Source organism: Anser brachyrhynchus (genome assembly GCF_964034855.1).
Source record: "Anser brachyrhynchus genome assembly, chromosome: 9".
Classification (NCBI taxonomy): Eukaryota; Metazoa; Chordata; class Aves; order Anseriformes; family Anatidae; genus Anser; species Anser brachyrhynchus.
Genome location: NC_137703.1, coordinates 1,042,174 through 1,058,957, shown reverse-complemented (window position 1 = coordinate 1,058,957; position 16,784 = coordinate 1,042,174). Strand labels below are relative to the sequence as shown.

Here is a 16,784-nt window from a genome sequence, read left to right as displayed (position 1 = left end):
AAAAGGCTTATTGTTATGAAATAATAAGTAACTATAATTTGGTCCTGAAAGATGACTTCATGTTAAACTTCCTTCGAAAACGGTGGTGGTCTGCAGAAAGGTTTTATTTGAGCTTGAGATGGTGGTGCAAAACACAATTGCAGATTAAGAGAAAAAAATATTACAGGAGGAAAAAAAACCAACACAGTATTTTCCTCAGTAAACAAAACCCAAATATTTTGTAAAGTGTTTTGTCACGAAATACTTAACATTTAAAAATATTAATGTAGCCTGGATCAAAAGGTTGTTCCCTCCTTCCTTCAAACTAAGCATAAGAAAGTTAAAGTCCTGGCTCTGCAGAAATCAGCAGGAACAATTTTGTTACTACTGATTTCATAGCTACTAGGATTTTATAGTAAACAGCCTAACACATAGGCCTCTGCCACCAAAATCAGGAAAGCAAAAAAGCCAAAAAACCCACCCTGCAGCCCTTCCCCCCTGCCTAGCTCCCAGCAGCTCAGCTGGGACAGCGCTGCTCCTGTGACACCACACAAAGCTGCCAGTTTTTCTCCCCCGAAATTCCCATTCACCTGTTTAGGCAACTTCTGATGAAAATCTTTGTGGTTTAGTCCTCCCTCCACGCAACGCCACGGCAGAGCTCGCGGGAGGGCGGCGGCAGCAGAACGCAGCCCCCCAGCGCCCCGCAGCGCGTCCACGCGTCTCGACCCGCTGCGAGCGCTGCTGGGGACAGCCAGTGCCCGTGGATCCCACCGGGGTCTGTTTAAAGAGATGCACGGCAAGTTGTTGCAAAGGTGGTTTGTTTCAAGCATGTGCGGAAAGCAGGCTGAAATGCTAGCCTACATTCTGTAGACTTGAGAAAATGGGTTACGTAGGATTTAAATGCATTTTCAATGAAATACATTTTTAATGAAAAAAAAAAAAAGATGCTTTATGAGCACATATTTGTTATTTAGCTTACCTTATTTAACTTACACTGCATGCAATTTTAAAAAGCACTCCAACCCAAGCACTCTGGAAACACCTCTTCTTGTCAAGTCGTAGCTCAAGAATATATTGTCAGAAATTCATGAGGTTATTTCTTTATGAATCTCGCAGGGAGAAGATGAGAACCAGGCCCTGAGCTGCCCTCGCTGCTTCCTCATTTCCTGCTCGTGTGCTAGAGCGCGGGCAGATCCCTTCACCCGTGACTAAGGGGGCCTTCACGGGACGTGGCATTCCCAGTGCCTTCGGGATCTTAACAGCACGCCTCCTGTTTTCTAACATATTGTATGCCATTATCCCTTCTCATAATAAGAGGCTTTGGATTTACCTACTGACACATAAAATTGCAGGCATTTGATACAACCTACATCAAGCACCAAGCACCACTGAACGTTCTTACTTGCTGTTGAGACAGAGGCTTGTTGAGATCTAAACGGGGTTTCTTTGTAACCAGGCTCAGCAGGACATCACCGCGGCGCTGGCACACTACCTCAACAGTGATTTAAAATAGGAAGTCATAGACTGAGATTCCTTGTGGTCCAGCAGGGACTGGAAACATATTTACGAAGCACAGTCTAGTATGGCAGTGGGCTAAAATGTTTATTTAAAGGATTTCTTTATCTGGGGTGCAGAAACTGAGTATCTCAAAATATGTGGTTCTGTCTTGGCTTTTCAAACTATGGATCAAAAAGTTACGTGCAGAACAAGTGGCAGATAATCTGGTGTTGAATTCAGGAGCAGCTTAAGAAAAATGCTGTTTTTGATCAAGGCACAAGAATCAGCTTCCCAGGTCTGATAAACAGACCCTAAGGACTGACTACCCTACGTAGCATTAGGCATTTGGTATTTTTTAACATCTTGTCAGTTTAGGTCCTGAGCTGATACACTGCCTAATGATAAGAAAATTAACTTTGTATATTTAAAAGAGTATTTTTCATTTATGTGACTACCAGCTATCTAGAAATCTCCTCGGGGGAAGTCTATAAGAAGAAAATTAAGGTATTAAAACTGCCAAAACCTAGACATTGTCAAAGTAACGCAATGAGGTGTATTCCACAGATCCATATGGTGGAAAACATTAATCCTCTACTGTCATTCCTTTAAAAAGGATCGTTTTTTTCTCCTTGAAGCCTGACGCGTCACACTTACAGCCTCTAAGTTCCTTTGCCAGATCCCTGTCCTGCGGTACAGGCACGGTGTGGATATTCCTCCCCGTGCTCCAGAGCTCACAGACCTTGGATGGAAGTCCTCAGCCTCGTGGCGTGGTGCCCTACACCCCGGAATGATAAAACGCCGTTGTAAGGGACGCTATCGCAAGGTGAGGTAATGTGTTTACCGCTCCCGGAAGGAAGGCATTCCTGTTTGGGTCTGAAGTGTAGTGGAAACACCACCATTTGTGCATGGAAAAATTATCTAGGGCAAGTGCCGCAGGCAGAGCTGGCGGGAGGCAGACCCGCACGCGCCGGGGTCCAGCCCCTGCCCGCTGGAGCAGCGGCCCCTGCACCACCCCGCGGGACTTCTGCTGCAGCAACGGCCAGAGGAACCAGCCAGAACCTGCGCTTACGGAGAAACTCTTGACCACAACAGAGGGAGGCCGGCGAGAGGATTTGCTTGCGACTGCCTTGCTTGGTGGGTTGCTCAGCGGCAATTTATAGCATCTGTGGTCTGCCGGAGCTCGTAGCTTGCAGAGCGTGCTTGGGGCTAGGCTGTGAGTAAGACAGAGGGTGTGGGGGAGGCTTCCTGCCTTTGAACGCAGCTGATGGACTGCGGAGCCAAAAGGGTGGGGAGGGCTGAGCTAGGCACAAGTCCAGGAACTGGAGAAGTTGGAGAAAGCATTGGTGGTAAACAGAAGAGTTGGTTGTACGTTTATCCTTCTTTCTTTTCAGTAGAAAAATAGGAGACAATGGGGAGAAACCACGATTATTTACTGAGGTGGTCGTGGAATACGGCTCTGTCAATGGCGGAGAAAACATCAGCTGGATGCAGAAGCTGTGGGACGTGTTAGCCATGAAAGGATACCTAGTAGAAGTTATTTACATGTGAAATGAGCTTAGACAGATCTCACAAAGGAAATATCAGAGGATTAAAATGTGTCTAGAAAATAAATGACAGAAGAGTTAAGACGGGACAGAGGAGGGGATGAAGATGCTGCACAAAATCCTCAGGAACTGCAGGTGCGTCTTAAGAAGAGATGTCATCTACAAAAACATAGCCACAAGGAAAAAGTAGCATTAATTCTGACCGTGAGCAGATTGCGTATTAAAATTAAAAGTTAAGATAAAACAAATAAGCAAACTTATAATAAGCAAATGTCTGTAATTACATACTTCATAAGGTAAATTTTTTAAGAATTGAAAGGGAGTAGTGAGTGAACTCAGCAGGTAAGGGAGCCGCATGTGGAAGAAATGCCACATTTATTATATTCTAGTCTAAGTTTCAAAAAAATATTTCAAAATTTTCTTCCCCAAAAGTGAGGAGAAAGCTGCTGAGGAGAGCTCCAGAGCCTGGCTGACCAGCACGGAGATGGATGCTTAGGAGAAAGGAAAGAGCTGTGCAGAAAGCTACGAGTGTGGTTCCAGAGGCACGGGTGTTCGCTAAGAAAACGTTTGTCACCAGGCTCTGCCCATTTTCTAAACCGTCTTAGTCCAGCACCAGTGCTGATGAGCTGTAGCTGTGGTGTGTTCTTATATGCACTGCCTGGGAATTTCCAAATGGGCCATCCACGTGGTAACACACAGACAAGAAATCTGTTTTCTCAGAGATGCTGGGAGACACTAGGATAGACTAAGACTTTTCAGAAAAGTTATATTCTGTCTAGAAAAGTTAGTTTTCTGTCTAGCTTAAAAACAAGCTGTACAATACAGCGTGCACCATGTGTATTACAACACACATTATACCAACGTGTGTCCTACCACACTGAAACATCAAGCTGCCATTGTTTTCAGTAGCTTGCATAAGATTACCATCTTTGTGCCTATAAACAATGCACAACTAATGGGCAAAATACATTTTTACTGTAAAAACAGTGAAGATCTGGCTGCTTACTTCACATCCTGTAATTTATTTAAATACTGGAATGAGAGCTTTCAATGAAATATTCTTTACATGAACCTGGGAAATATCAGTCTTTCAAGTATGTTTTCTTCTACAAAATTCATTAGCACGGAGCTGGGGCCCAATCCTGCTGCAGTCAGTGACAAATTTTCCATTTGGATCTTAGTATCACATTAGAATACTTTGGGTGCAGTCATTTTATTTCCACTGGCAGACACATGTCTGTTTTATATAACATTAAAAATAAAGCTGCCAGAAAGCATACTGATTAGAAAAGGCAAAAATAAACAGCAGCCATTATCCAAAATAAGGCCACAAAACCAAAAACTCGTGCCTCTCTCTTCCCTGCTGCTGCCAGACTGCCAGCAACTTCCAAAGGCAAATGTGGGCACTGCGATCTCTCTCTTCTGTTCTCAGAGCAACTAATGCATCTAAAGGTAAACCATGGCTAAATACACTGTTCAGCACAAAGCGCTTTGTTAAAACCAAGTGAAATTTCCTTGTGGTGTTATGATCTCCACAGCTACAAACAAGGAGATGGCGGTTTGTTTGAGAAGCAGATGATGCAAGTGAAAAGGAAGAAATCAACATTTCTCCCCCCGTCCCTCATTTGTTGGTCTCTAGCATACCTATACCTAAAGGAGAATCAGAGCAACAAAATGCAACAGAAATATTCTGTTGTTTTGCTTGTCTTTCTAGAATCGCACAGCAAAAACAGAATTATCTGCCTTGGTGTGATAAGATCCATAAATATAATTATCACTTGTTGTTAGCTCTTCCAGGACTTCTTCAGCGTTGTCTAGTTTATGAGATTCCTGATTAACATGACTGGAAAAAAAAATTTTTTTCAAAGGACAGAGCTTTCCCCAATTCTGATTCTGTTAAGTTTGATGAGGAGAATTTTGAAAATCCTGCATCCAGCATAGAAGCACACCTGTGCTTCCTGAGAGTACACCAGAGGTGCTTTGCTCACCGTAATTTCCTACAGAACATTGGCAGTGTAACTGTGAAAAGAACAAGCAGAGATTTTTAAAAGGGGGGCGGAGGGAGGGGAATCCCTGCAGATATTGAAATTGCAATATGTGGACAACCTCATATTAAAACCAAAAACTGAATATCAACCAAGTCACGTTTTTTGATTAAGTATGGTTGGAGATACACAGCCTTATTCTGGCTTGATAGCTAATTACATTCTCCAAACAGTCTAATAAAACAAAGCATGCAGCCAAATGGGGTCTCTAATTAGCGAGCAGTCATTGGCTTCCTATACTCCCTTGAACAAAAACAAAAAAGAAAATCCAGCAATGCTGCCCTGCAATACTAGTACAAAGAGGAAAATTGTATTGAATTGTAAAGCTATTTTACCTGTTTTTCTATGATTTAAATTTAAAAAAAAAAAAAAAAGAAGAAAAATAGAGGAACACACATGTCCTTTCTATCTCCAGAGAGCAGCTGGCATCCTAGCACTTCAGGTGCCATATTGCATGATGTGAAATGACATGAAACCAATTTATGTCACCTAAATGACTTGCCATTGACAGTACATATCGGAAAGCACGTATTTATAGCTGGGACAAGTACATTCAGATTAATTAGCAGCTTTCTCCCCAAATGAAAAAGCAGCAGCATTTCAGACAGTCCATGTTATTTGAGAACTTCCAGGAAGACTGAATTTAACAGCACTGTGAGAACAAAAGATCCACTTAAAAGAAGAAGGTATTGAGAGGACCTATATAAGGAATTAAAATTTTTAGAGCAGGTTTAGAAGTTACAAAAAGGAATCTCTCACTTTCTCAGATATACTGAGAAATGATCTAACTCACCCATTTCGTAGCAAACATTTTATGTATTGTTAAAGATGAAGTTTTTGAGAAAATAAAGAAAGAAATAAATAGTTCAGACAATGGACCTGTGCTATAACAAAAATGTGTATTATTGTTGGTTGTGTTATTTCTGTAAGTATTTCTTTGTTTTAGCCTTTTAACTTACAGTTCCCACCCTTCTTGGTTCAGCTAATGATGTCACGACGAACAATTCTGATCTATTTATTAATTCTGAATCAACAAACTGTAGTCAAACTGATATGAAAGACCCCATGAACAATCTTATACATAAGTATACCTTTCATAGGCATGTCTTTAGCTTGTGAAAGAAGCTGACACATGAAGCTCAGGGGGGAGTTCTGCAACCAAAATGAAGCATGAGTCCAATTTTAAGGAATACGAGGTGACAGATGGTATGCTTCCTATTCTAACTTTACTTCTAATTTGTTGGAAATTATGAAAAAATAAAAGAGGTGCCATGAGCCAAGCAAACCAGATTTAAAAAAAAAAAGAAAAAATTTTTAAATTAGATGTGTCAAAATGCATTTGTTCTTTTTTAAAAGCTGCAGACTGTTTCTTCTCCCTAAATCAGCTTTGAGAAATAATTGTAAATTTAACAAGTGTCTCAGTGTCAGCAGATACACTTTTTCTTTTTCTTCTCCCATCAATCTTCCTCCACAAAATTATTTCCATAAGCATCAGCCCGTCTCTGTGATGAGTTAGCAGTATGGGAGCTCTCATTCTTCCCAGCGCCGTCCCGTGAAAGCAGCAGCAGCAAGAAGCGGGGCGCTCTGCCCGCAGGCGCTTGTACCAACCTGCCACCTGGGGCATTTGGGCAACAAGATGATGAGTATTAAAGAAGCACAAGAATTTGGCCACTAAAAAAGAGAGGACCGTGATGGTTCCTGTACACTGCAAACAGTTTAAACAATGCTATTCTTTTCTTCTAAAGGACAGGCTCCAGCAGAAGCGGAGCATCCCGCGTGCCCATCCCGTGGCCGATAGCGCTCGGGCCAGAGCAGGCTGCGTGGCGAGCTGGGCACCTGCCTGCAGGGAAAGTGCCCATTCACCAGGGCTGGCAGAAAGCACCATCTGTACACTGAAATTTATACCTAGGGTGAACTATTCGCAGATAAATCCAGCCTGCAAATCGCTCGCACTAGGCCACTCACGGAGACGCACAGCTCATGCAGCACCTTTGAGCAGTTCAACTGCAACAAAACAATACAGCAATTTAGGTTTCTTTTGGGACTGAGGACTACCTCCCTGTCTGATTATCAGACTTCTAGCTATACAGAATGGGTTGAAAGAACAGGTCTTGGTTCTAAATGAGGAGTCCATTCCAAAACAGTCTTATTCCAAGGCACAGCACTGCGGAGGCTGGAGCTGAGCAGCTGGCGGTGCGGGACTCGCGTATTTTCAGAGCTGTAACCTAAATTACGTCTCCAAACTACCCTGTTCATTATTGCCTTTCTGTGCTCGTTACTTGCATTGCTTGATAATTACAGGTCGTGTATCATTACCAGAATTCATCAGCAGCGATCTGCTGCTGCCTGTATCGGGGCCTATAGCTACAGCGTCTATTAACCCTTCCATCCCTGCTGCCGGCTTGGTGGACTGCCAGCCATTACTCATCGTCAGGCAAAACGCATAAAAACTGAATTGTCCATTTTGCTTATTTGCCTCCTCACCAGCTGTATTAAAGCAGTTTATAGAATATTTTTTAAAAAAGAGACGAAATATTATGTATTCTGCTATTTAACACACAATGCCTGTTCTTATTTTTGAATGAAGATGATCATGATCCTTATTCTTTGAAAACTCCTCCAAGAAATAAATGTTAAGAAGTCTTTCTAATTATTTTTTCTCTGATTCTGTTTCATCAGAAGAAAAAGATTTCCTTCAGAGAAAAGACTCTTTGTTGCAAGTTTTTTTTTTTAACTATACATTTGTTGTAATATACGTGAACAAAAACAATTTGAAAATCATGAAGAATTCCAGCACCCATCCACTAACTGCAGTTCTCTCTGAACTCACACTCACCAGAGAACAGGTACGTAGGTTAACGAACATAGCAGCAGTTAGCTGTTATCATTACATGTACAACAGGTTTTTGCACAGGAACTGTATTAAAAAAATAATTTCAGCTTTTGAGATGAATTCTTTCACCTCTACATGAATATTTCATAGTATTTAACCAAAGCCCCAAAAGAAAAGAAATGAAAACGGATAGACAAGATCCATTTCTTGCGCAATTAGGCTGGAACTTATGGTGCTAGAAAGAATGATCTAATATTTTTAACTAGAGAGTATTGAGTTTGTGTCAACAGTTCTCCATCTCGAATCATTACACCCATGAAATAAAGTTGCATACACATCTAAAGTTCAAATATTACTCATCTGGTAAAAATAATAAATTTAATTGGAAGTGAGTTAAAATCAATAGGTTTAAGACTGAAAACAACTATGTAAAACAAATTAAACACCATGACAATCTGACCAACTTCTAATTGGGATTCTGTGGTTCAACAGCCTCACAGCTTACATTGTGAAGAAGCTGATCAGTGTAGATCAATCTTTGTGTCGGGCTTCTCACTCACATCACTGTAACTGGAACGTACAAGGGCTGGAAAGGAGAGGGGCTATAGGAGAACAGGGAGAGACAATTTCTGGATGTATTTAAATACAAAAATTCTTTCTAATGTTCATGCCCAGTGAAAAACAGAAATTATGGAAATCAGAAAAACTCCTATCTGTATCGACAGAGGCAGGTTCTTCCTCTTTCTGCAGAAAATCTAGTGACCCAAAGAACACATTCACACAATTCCCAGGGCTGGGACTGTCCATCCAGCTAGAGACAACGTGCACACTCTTTTGGATAAAAAGATTTTTCACTCACCATGGAGAGAACTGTAGGTCATGTTACAGTGAGAATGAGGCAATAGAGTGGTTTGGGCAATACAACATGTGTTTTCTATTTGTTTCATTTCAGGGATTTGTGAGATATCTTTGCATAAGATATACAAATCACTGTGTAAAACACATATCTTTAAGATTTTCTTTATTAGTTTATTTTAAGAGAATGTATTTAAAATGCTGTTACCAACAGTGATATAAAGATTTCAGCTTTAAGACAGCTGTTCTGAGATGGAACTGGAAGCAATGCAGCCCTTCACTTGCATGGAAATATCATAAATGGTTCTTTTCTTAAGCAAGAAGGCACTAACGAGAAAAAGACAAAGTATTAAATGTTGTTTAACGTCGCATAAAGTTCCTTATCCAAGGAATTCTGTGGGGTTCCATGGTGGCACACCCCACAGATTTCCCAGAAATTTTCAGGCCAGTACCATCCATTTAAAAGTTACCAAGCCTAGGAAAAAAGAAGTTGTTCGCAGCAGTACTTACTGAGGTGCTGGCTGGCGCGTTCCTGGATCATCAAAATACTCAGCTGTAGTGTTGGTTTCCTTCCACCCCCGGCGGGCTCATGGAAAGTTAAGCAATAACGTCAGGAGGAACAAAGCTTCATTAGCACAGAAATATTTAAAAGCCAAGTGTAAGACGGGCCCTAAGACAGACACAGCCTGCTCACCTGGGACTGCAGATAAAGATGTGTCCCAGCCCAACAGCCCGCTGAGCAGTGGACAAGTACTTCAAGCTTTGTAAGAATGTGTGTATAAAGTTTTGGCATTGTTTGCATGGTGATGTATACTTCTAAGAGCCAGGAACATAACCATAAATCCTTTGTCTCATTTTCAGTAACAGCCTTTCAAACTCTTCACTCAGGATGAAAAAAAATAATAATACAAATACGTCACCTCCAGCCTAAATATGGAGAGAAGCCTGTTGGAGAAATTTGCACTCTGTTGTTATATTTGGAGAGTACTTTTGCATTAGATGACAGCGGGGCCCGGAAAATAATTGCCCAGTCCTGGTTCGTTGATATTTGATCATTTTCTGCTTGGAAAGACGAGCAAAAAAATGCTCCCTCCCGACATTCAATTAAGAGAGCTATTTGGTGTCAAAGAGCTGAGGGAATTTAGTGGGACCAGTTATTGCTTCTTTATGCATAATTCTGAATTTGCTGCTCTAATGAGCCTTTCTCTATTTCCTTGGTGATTGTCACTCATCTTGGTGAAAATGACTTGGCCTGACAAATCCTGTTAAGCCTCAGAAATTAAATGAGATCTGAAAATGCTTGAGTACACATCCATAGCTTCACATACTGTTCTGATCAGCACTGTTAGTTAAGCAAACTTGGAGGAAAGCCAATAAACCTAGAGCTATCAAACAGGATCGCCAGAAGCAATTAACTGGGGCTGAGAATAACTGGTGCTCCCCACTCCTTAGGATCAAGCCCAAAAGAGAGAGAATAGAAACAATTAGCAAAGATCTGAGATAATTACTTGGATCCATCCAGGTCTGTTCGGCGTGGAATATAGAGTTTCCCCCACAATGCCACAGCGCGAGAAGCTGCTGGAAGAAGCCAAGTTACCCTCCAGCGGTACAGGCAGCGACAAACAGGCTGCTTAGGTTCCTTAGCTCTACCCTACCAAATCCTTTTCAACAGAGGCTGGCAGCAGAATTGGTGTCCCATCTTCCACTAACCAGCTGCAAGAAGAAAAGAAAAAAAGTAGTATTTAGGAAAAAAAAATGGACTGGGTGGACTGTGGGATTGTCCTGACTGTGACAAATAAGGCAGGAAAAGTTGGAGTTGGGGGGACGTTTGGACAAGCCTTTGGATTCCAGACCTTCTTTCAGACCCCCCCCCAAATGAAACCATGCTTCCACATATTTAAATCAAAAGATCTCTTACTAGTAGACAAAAAGTTGTAAAGACATCCAAGAACGTACCTAGAGGAAAAAAATGTGATTTTTTTTGAGTGTTTTAGGGGATTTTGTATTCCATACTGAAGAGTTCATACTGAACTGTACATTTACAGAAACATAATATATAATTGTTTGAATAATGACTGCATTTTTCCACATCACTCCTACAAGAAAAGAAAAAGAGAACACATGACGAGGCTGCTTCTTCAGCTGCTGACGGTAGTAATCAGATGATCTTACACGGTTCATTCATTGCTCAAGTACCAGTTGCACAACACTAAGCACAGCCTTAACATTAAGTTTTGCTTGTGGATGGCCCGCTTTCTGACTTGTATGAGCATATGTCCTTCCCCAGAACTTGATTTCAGCCCGAGGTAAGCTGTCAGATGACAGAGGACCAGTTTTATGAGGTTCACAAGAGCGGCACTATGTGACCACGTCTGACAACAGCCAGATTGTATCAGGCAAACTAAAAAAGGCACACAAAGTTAACAGAATTCCCCTTTGTCTGCACAAACGCAATCTAGCTTAGACAAACAGAAATGGAAATATTCCCAAACCAGCCTTGCTCCCTTCCCCTCCAAAAGATAACTCCCCAAGAACAATATGGTTTAACAACAGCAATCCTGTTTGCTACCAGAACAACCCACTTCACGTAAACAACACGCTTACTTTGACAGCATATGCTATACATTCAGTGCACTTTTATATATTTGTGTATTTCTTATGTTATTTCTTTATCTTACTCAAGATGTCTGGATCCAGCCACAGCGACCTGTTCAGCAAACACCTTGGTGACCTAGCAGACACCAAGCAACTCATGCAGATACCCCGCAAAAATCCATCCTGCAGCCATGCATATTTAGAAAAAAAAAAAAGGGATTAAAAAGCTTACAAGGGTTGTGAATGCAGCTGCTGACAGGAGACACAGATGTTGCAGCAGCAAGGCAATGGCTTTCAAGGAGCCAGTATCTCAGCTGTTTTCTCGAGGAGGAGGAAGTCAAGGTGCGAATGCAGACCTCATTTTCCCGGCTGCTGTGCATGCACTCGGTAACTGCACAAGCTCTGAGCGCTGCGGGAAGCTGAACAGCTGAGAGCAGCCACCAGCAAGGTCTCTAGCACAGCACGACCGGCACAGACACTGGTGCAATGGGTGCCCACCCTCAGCTGCCGCCTGCCGTGCCGCTGCCTGCCTTCCCAGCCACAGGCTGCAGGCCCACGGCCACGTCTCTGCGGCACGGCCCTGTGGGCCACGGCTGGCACGTCGGGCAGCCGGCCGGCTTCGGCTGCGTTTCAGCGAGACCCTGCTGCCTGTCTGTGGGCAGTAACACCGTGAGGACGGCCTTCGGCACGGGGCACGCACAGCCCGCTTCTCAGTGCTTGCGCGCCTTTGTGCTTCGTCCCGCACAGCGCTCATCGCACGTGCGTAAGGCCGAAAACACACGTGTGGGCCTGAAACGCAGACCGGGCCATGCCAGATGCAGGGCATCGCCCAGGCAAAACAACCAGCACACAGACAGCACACGGCAGCAGAGGGGGACCTCTGACAAAGTCCAGCGACAGCCTGTTCGTTCCTTGCAGTTTTAGCAATAAACTGGAAAAGAAGCCAAAGCAAACCCTCAGGAGTCTCCTGTTCATCACGCCTGTTTTGTGAAAGCAGCGTGTGCGTCTCCTGGAACACAGGAGCCTCGCTCTTCCCCGAGGCTGATGTGCTGAACGCGACATGAAGCCACCCTTCCAGCCTCGGCCTAAGTCCCACGTTTCTGACACCCCCGTAGCAGCAAGAGAAGCGCAAGAGCCGCAGCGCGGGCGGCAGGAGAGGAAGTCTCGAGCAGATCCACCCTTCCTTCCTGGCCGGGTCCCAGCCCCGGGCAGGGGCAGCGCCCGGCCGGCCGACACAGGCGTCCTGCAGCTGCGTGCAGCGTCTCTCGAGTAACACCAGTATTTCACACAATCCCTGAAAAGCTACCTTCGCTGTATGTCAAAGCCTGAGAGAACACATTGTAGGAAGAAAAAGAAATTGTTCTTTTTTTTTTTTTTTAAATCACATTTTGTAATTCTGAACTTTACAATCACCTTAAGGAAACTAAAGAGGCCTAAATTTATACAAACCTTGCTTGGGCCCGTGAAGCCCATTATTTATTTTATTTATTTGCAAAGAACAACCAACCCCTGAAACCACAAAACTGCTCTCTGAATGTTGCAGCATACCGAAAGCTGGAAATAGTAAAGCTGACATGGCAAATGCTGGAAGTTAGGACAACATCTGGTCCCTGTGAAACAGGGGGAGGTTTCCCTGAAAAGAACCCAGATCCACACTTTCAACTTCATAATCTTTTAACTAGTTTTTTCCATTACAAAGATGGACAATGAGGCAGCACAAAGCCCCTGCACAGTGCTACCTCTAAAAAGTAAATAAATAAATAAAAACCTCCTTCAACATAGTTAACAGTGACCAAGACTTTTTTTCTTCAAAATAAGTATTGCTTTTTTAAAGCAACACAACACAACCAAAGCCCAAAACAAGCCACCAAACCCAGTCCCCCCGAACGCCAAGCCCAGAAGCAGCTTCCCCACGCCCTGGCTGAGCACCGTTTGTGCGTTTCCCTTGGCAGCCCCGCTCAGACAGGACTTACTCTCCCTGGCCTGTGCTCGCAGCTACCTCTGCTCAGCCCCGCTAAGCAGAGCGGCACTTGCACAAAGCGGCCAGGAAGCGTTTGTTCTTTCTGCCAGTAACCAAAGCCCCCCCCAGTCGCGCTGCACGGCAGAGCACGCAGCTCGGCCACCAGGCTGAGCTGGATCATTAAATACAGCTTGGTGCTCTTTAACCCAGCGGGGCTGTTGGCAGAAAAGGAAACAAGAGGCTCTGCACACGCTGCAGACTGCCAGGGTTTTCATCCCAACTCTTTAAAACTTCTCGCTGCTGTACGATGGTATCATTTAAGATCTATTTTTATTCAAATCCCTGATGAGCCTGGTGCAGGTCTATAAAGACCGATTCGGCGTTCTGTAGCTCAGCGGGAGTATTGCAGGCAAGAGAAACCAGGCTGTGAGGGTATATGTTTCTTGGCAGCTTTCTCCGCTGCTATTAGTATTTACAGGCAGACTGGGAAGCTGCACCATCTTCCTCTAACAGCTTTTTCCAGGCTGATTCACTACCCAGTCCGGAAAGCAAATCTCTGCGAGCTGCCACATTCAGACGTGCTCCGCGCTCACCCACCTGCCAGGCACCCAGGCAGGCACGGACAGAGCACCAGCAACGCCACCTGAGGATCTGGGGTGGTTGGCAACAGGAGGGGAAGGGAAGCCAGCTTTTTGTCCCCATTTACCCTGGTCCAGCCTAACCAGCAGCTGGGATGGTTCAAACCACACCACGAGTCAGCGAAGTGCGAGCAGCAATGCCATGCTGCCAGCTCACCCTGCCCCTGCAGCATCCCGCTGATGCCACGATGTCCTCCTGGGACTAAGGAGGAACGTCGGCTGCTGATGGAAGCAAGCCTCCCTCCCCTGCGCCAGCACCAGCAGCCCGGCAGAGGAACGGTGCGAGGAGCGTGCTGCTACACCTCACGTGCCGTTTTAGTGGGAAGGTATTCCTACAGCCACTAAGATGAAACCATGGGAAACATCTATGGAAACTACTCTGCTAGAAAGCAGAAGGCCTTCCAGCAACAGGATACTCGAGGACGGCAGATGATTTCTCTGTCCCTACCCAAGACAAAGTCTTCCATTGCCAGACGAACTGCTCACAGGACTGCAGGAATTATTTTTAGTTCTGTCACAACCAAAGTCTACTCACGTCTTCTTTCTTATTAGAAGGAATAAAATACATTACTTCAACTCCACATCCTAGAGTTTCCCATGTCTTTTGAGCCTCACAGCAGGTGTCAGTCATAGCTGTATCTGCAGAGAAGCAAGCAGCACAGGTCTCCTTGTTATGTCCTGAAGCTCCCCATCTATGCTACACCTGCCCCAGCCCCAGCAGAAAGGCATCGCAGCACCACCCACATGGTCGTTGCATGTAGAAGGTACAACAGGTATTTCAGTTGTAGGGACTGCATTTAGGAGAAGAGCTGCCCTTGCCCACCTGATTTTAGACTTTAGTTTAGACTTTAAGTCAAATTAAAAAAAAAAAAAAAGGGGAGAAGAGGGCTGGTAATAAAAATATTTACCTTGTAATATTTTGATCACTTGAGATTTGGAAGACATGAAACAAATTAACGTGAGTGTTTGTTTGGGAACAAATTGCAGTGGTAACCCATCCCTTTGGGGGTGGGGAGGAGCATTCCCAGGAACTGTCGTCTTTGCCTCATCTTTCCTGTGTGCAAACTTTTCAAATTATGTGATAGAGGTGCAGCTCTATAGAGCAAACTTAACAAGCAAAGCATTAAGCCAGCTTCAACAGACCAGAAACCAGTCTCTGTCTTAAGAGTCAGAGCCCAGCTGCAAGCCAGCATATGCCTATGTACAAAATGTCTCAGCTCAGCTCAGCATACAACCTGCAGTTTGAGGTGGTTCTGCCTACAATAAGTTAAGATGATATCCTGAGGTCCCTTCCAACCCCTACAATTCTGTGATTCTGTGAAAAACGAACACCATGAAACAAGCAGCAAAGAAAACCTTTAGAAAGACAGCACTTCTCATAAACATCCATATGAAAAACCTGGTGAGACAAAAAAAATATCTTTTTTGTTATTAATTGATTATTTACCATAGTCAGGATCACCTAGCATTGTGCGATAGGAGCATATGAATTAAATTTCTGCTGCATAGTGCTCTAAATAGAATGTGCATATATAGTTATGCATATGAAGCAGCAATTTCTGGTTTATTATGCAGAGCTCCCAGATGACTGCCAAGTCACCAGAAATATAGTATATATTATATGGGCGCAATCTGAACAAAGAATCTATAAACATTCACTTTATGCAAACCTTATTCGTCCATGCGGTATGTCTTCTAAAAAATCAAACTCCTTCCTGTTTTCTATCAAAGGAAGACTGTCACCAGCAGAAATAATAAATCATATTGCTGCCTCATGCAGAGGAAACCAGTGTGACTGAAATGGCACCAGAGTAGGCTGGTTTTATCATACCAGCTCTTGAGTTACTTCCAAAGTCAAATCATGGCTGATTAAAAAAATACAGTATTGTAAGTGAATTTTAACAGTTCGTCTCAAAACCAGGAAAAGAATGAGTTTGATAAGACGCAATAAGCATGATTTTAATTTCTATTTGACAGAGGAAAAAGTGATTATAATGTCAAACATTCAGACACCATTAAGATATATTTCTAAAAATCAAATACATAAAAAGGAAAACTATTCTTTTGGAAATAAATCTTCCTGTGGAAATAAGACCCAAATATTCACACAACCAGTTCTGAATGACAGCATCTGACAGGTGACATCAAACTAGAATTTTGGATTGTCATTTAGCGAAAAAGAAGGAAAAAACAACAGCACGTTATGGAAACCACAAAAACCATTAAAACCTTTGCTAATACTGAATTCATGGGAAAGGACTCAGATTTCCTAAAATTATCACAAAGTTGTGTTGGAAGAAACTATCTGCTTCTCTACTGGTAGTTAAATCAAGAAATAACAAAAAAATTCAAACTACATGGAAGTAGAAGTTCCAATCTAAGGTTGCTCAGAAAAAAAAAAAAAGTTCATTAGAGAGAAAAATATGAGAAATATTTTGGTTTTTGTTGTAGCGGTTTCAGATTGAAATTTAGATCAATTTTGAAATTGAAAATATGATGTCTTAAAGCAAAATATTTTTAGCACTTCCTAGATGAAACTTGGCTTTGAAAATACAAAGCACTTTTGATCGCTTACCCAGCATCCTCCCAACCCCATGCAAAAAACCGTGTATATTCAGCTCAGGTTGAGGAACAGCTTCAGTCCCTTTTCACTGCTGTATTCAAAAGAGAAGTTAAAAGAAGAACCTCCCTCGTACCACGTCTCCTGTGGTTACTGCAAAACCTGGTCCAGTGCAGCCAGATTTGCACAGCGCATCCCAGCTCTGCCCCCACGCGCGCTGCCTGCCAGCTGCACAGGTTTTCGGTGTGTTGCGGAACACGAACCCCAGCGGGAGAATC

At 43.2% G+C, this 16,784-nt stretch overlaps 1 protein-coding gene across 1 annotated transcript in view; it reads right to left on the bottom strand.

The window, feature by feature from the left end:
- Window positions 1–16,784, bottom strand: part of LOC308199910 (uncharacterized protein) — a 43,408-nt gene that overhangs the window by 16,507 nt on the left and 10,117 nt on the right. Inside the window, exons 2-5 of the mRNA XM_080604770.1 lie at window positions 10,409–10,466; window positions 10,262–10,328; window positions 9,264–9,339; window positions 570–756 (exon numbers count right to left, since the gene is read on the bottom strand). Of these exons, the coding sequence (XP_080460896.1) occupies window positions 570–756; window positions 9,264–9,339; window positions 10,262–10,328; window positions 10,409–10,466 (388 nt within the window). The remainder of the gene's footprint in view (window positions 1–569; window positions 757–9,263; window positions 9,340–10,261; window positions 10,329–10,408; window positions 10,467–16,784) is intronic.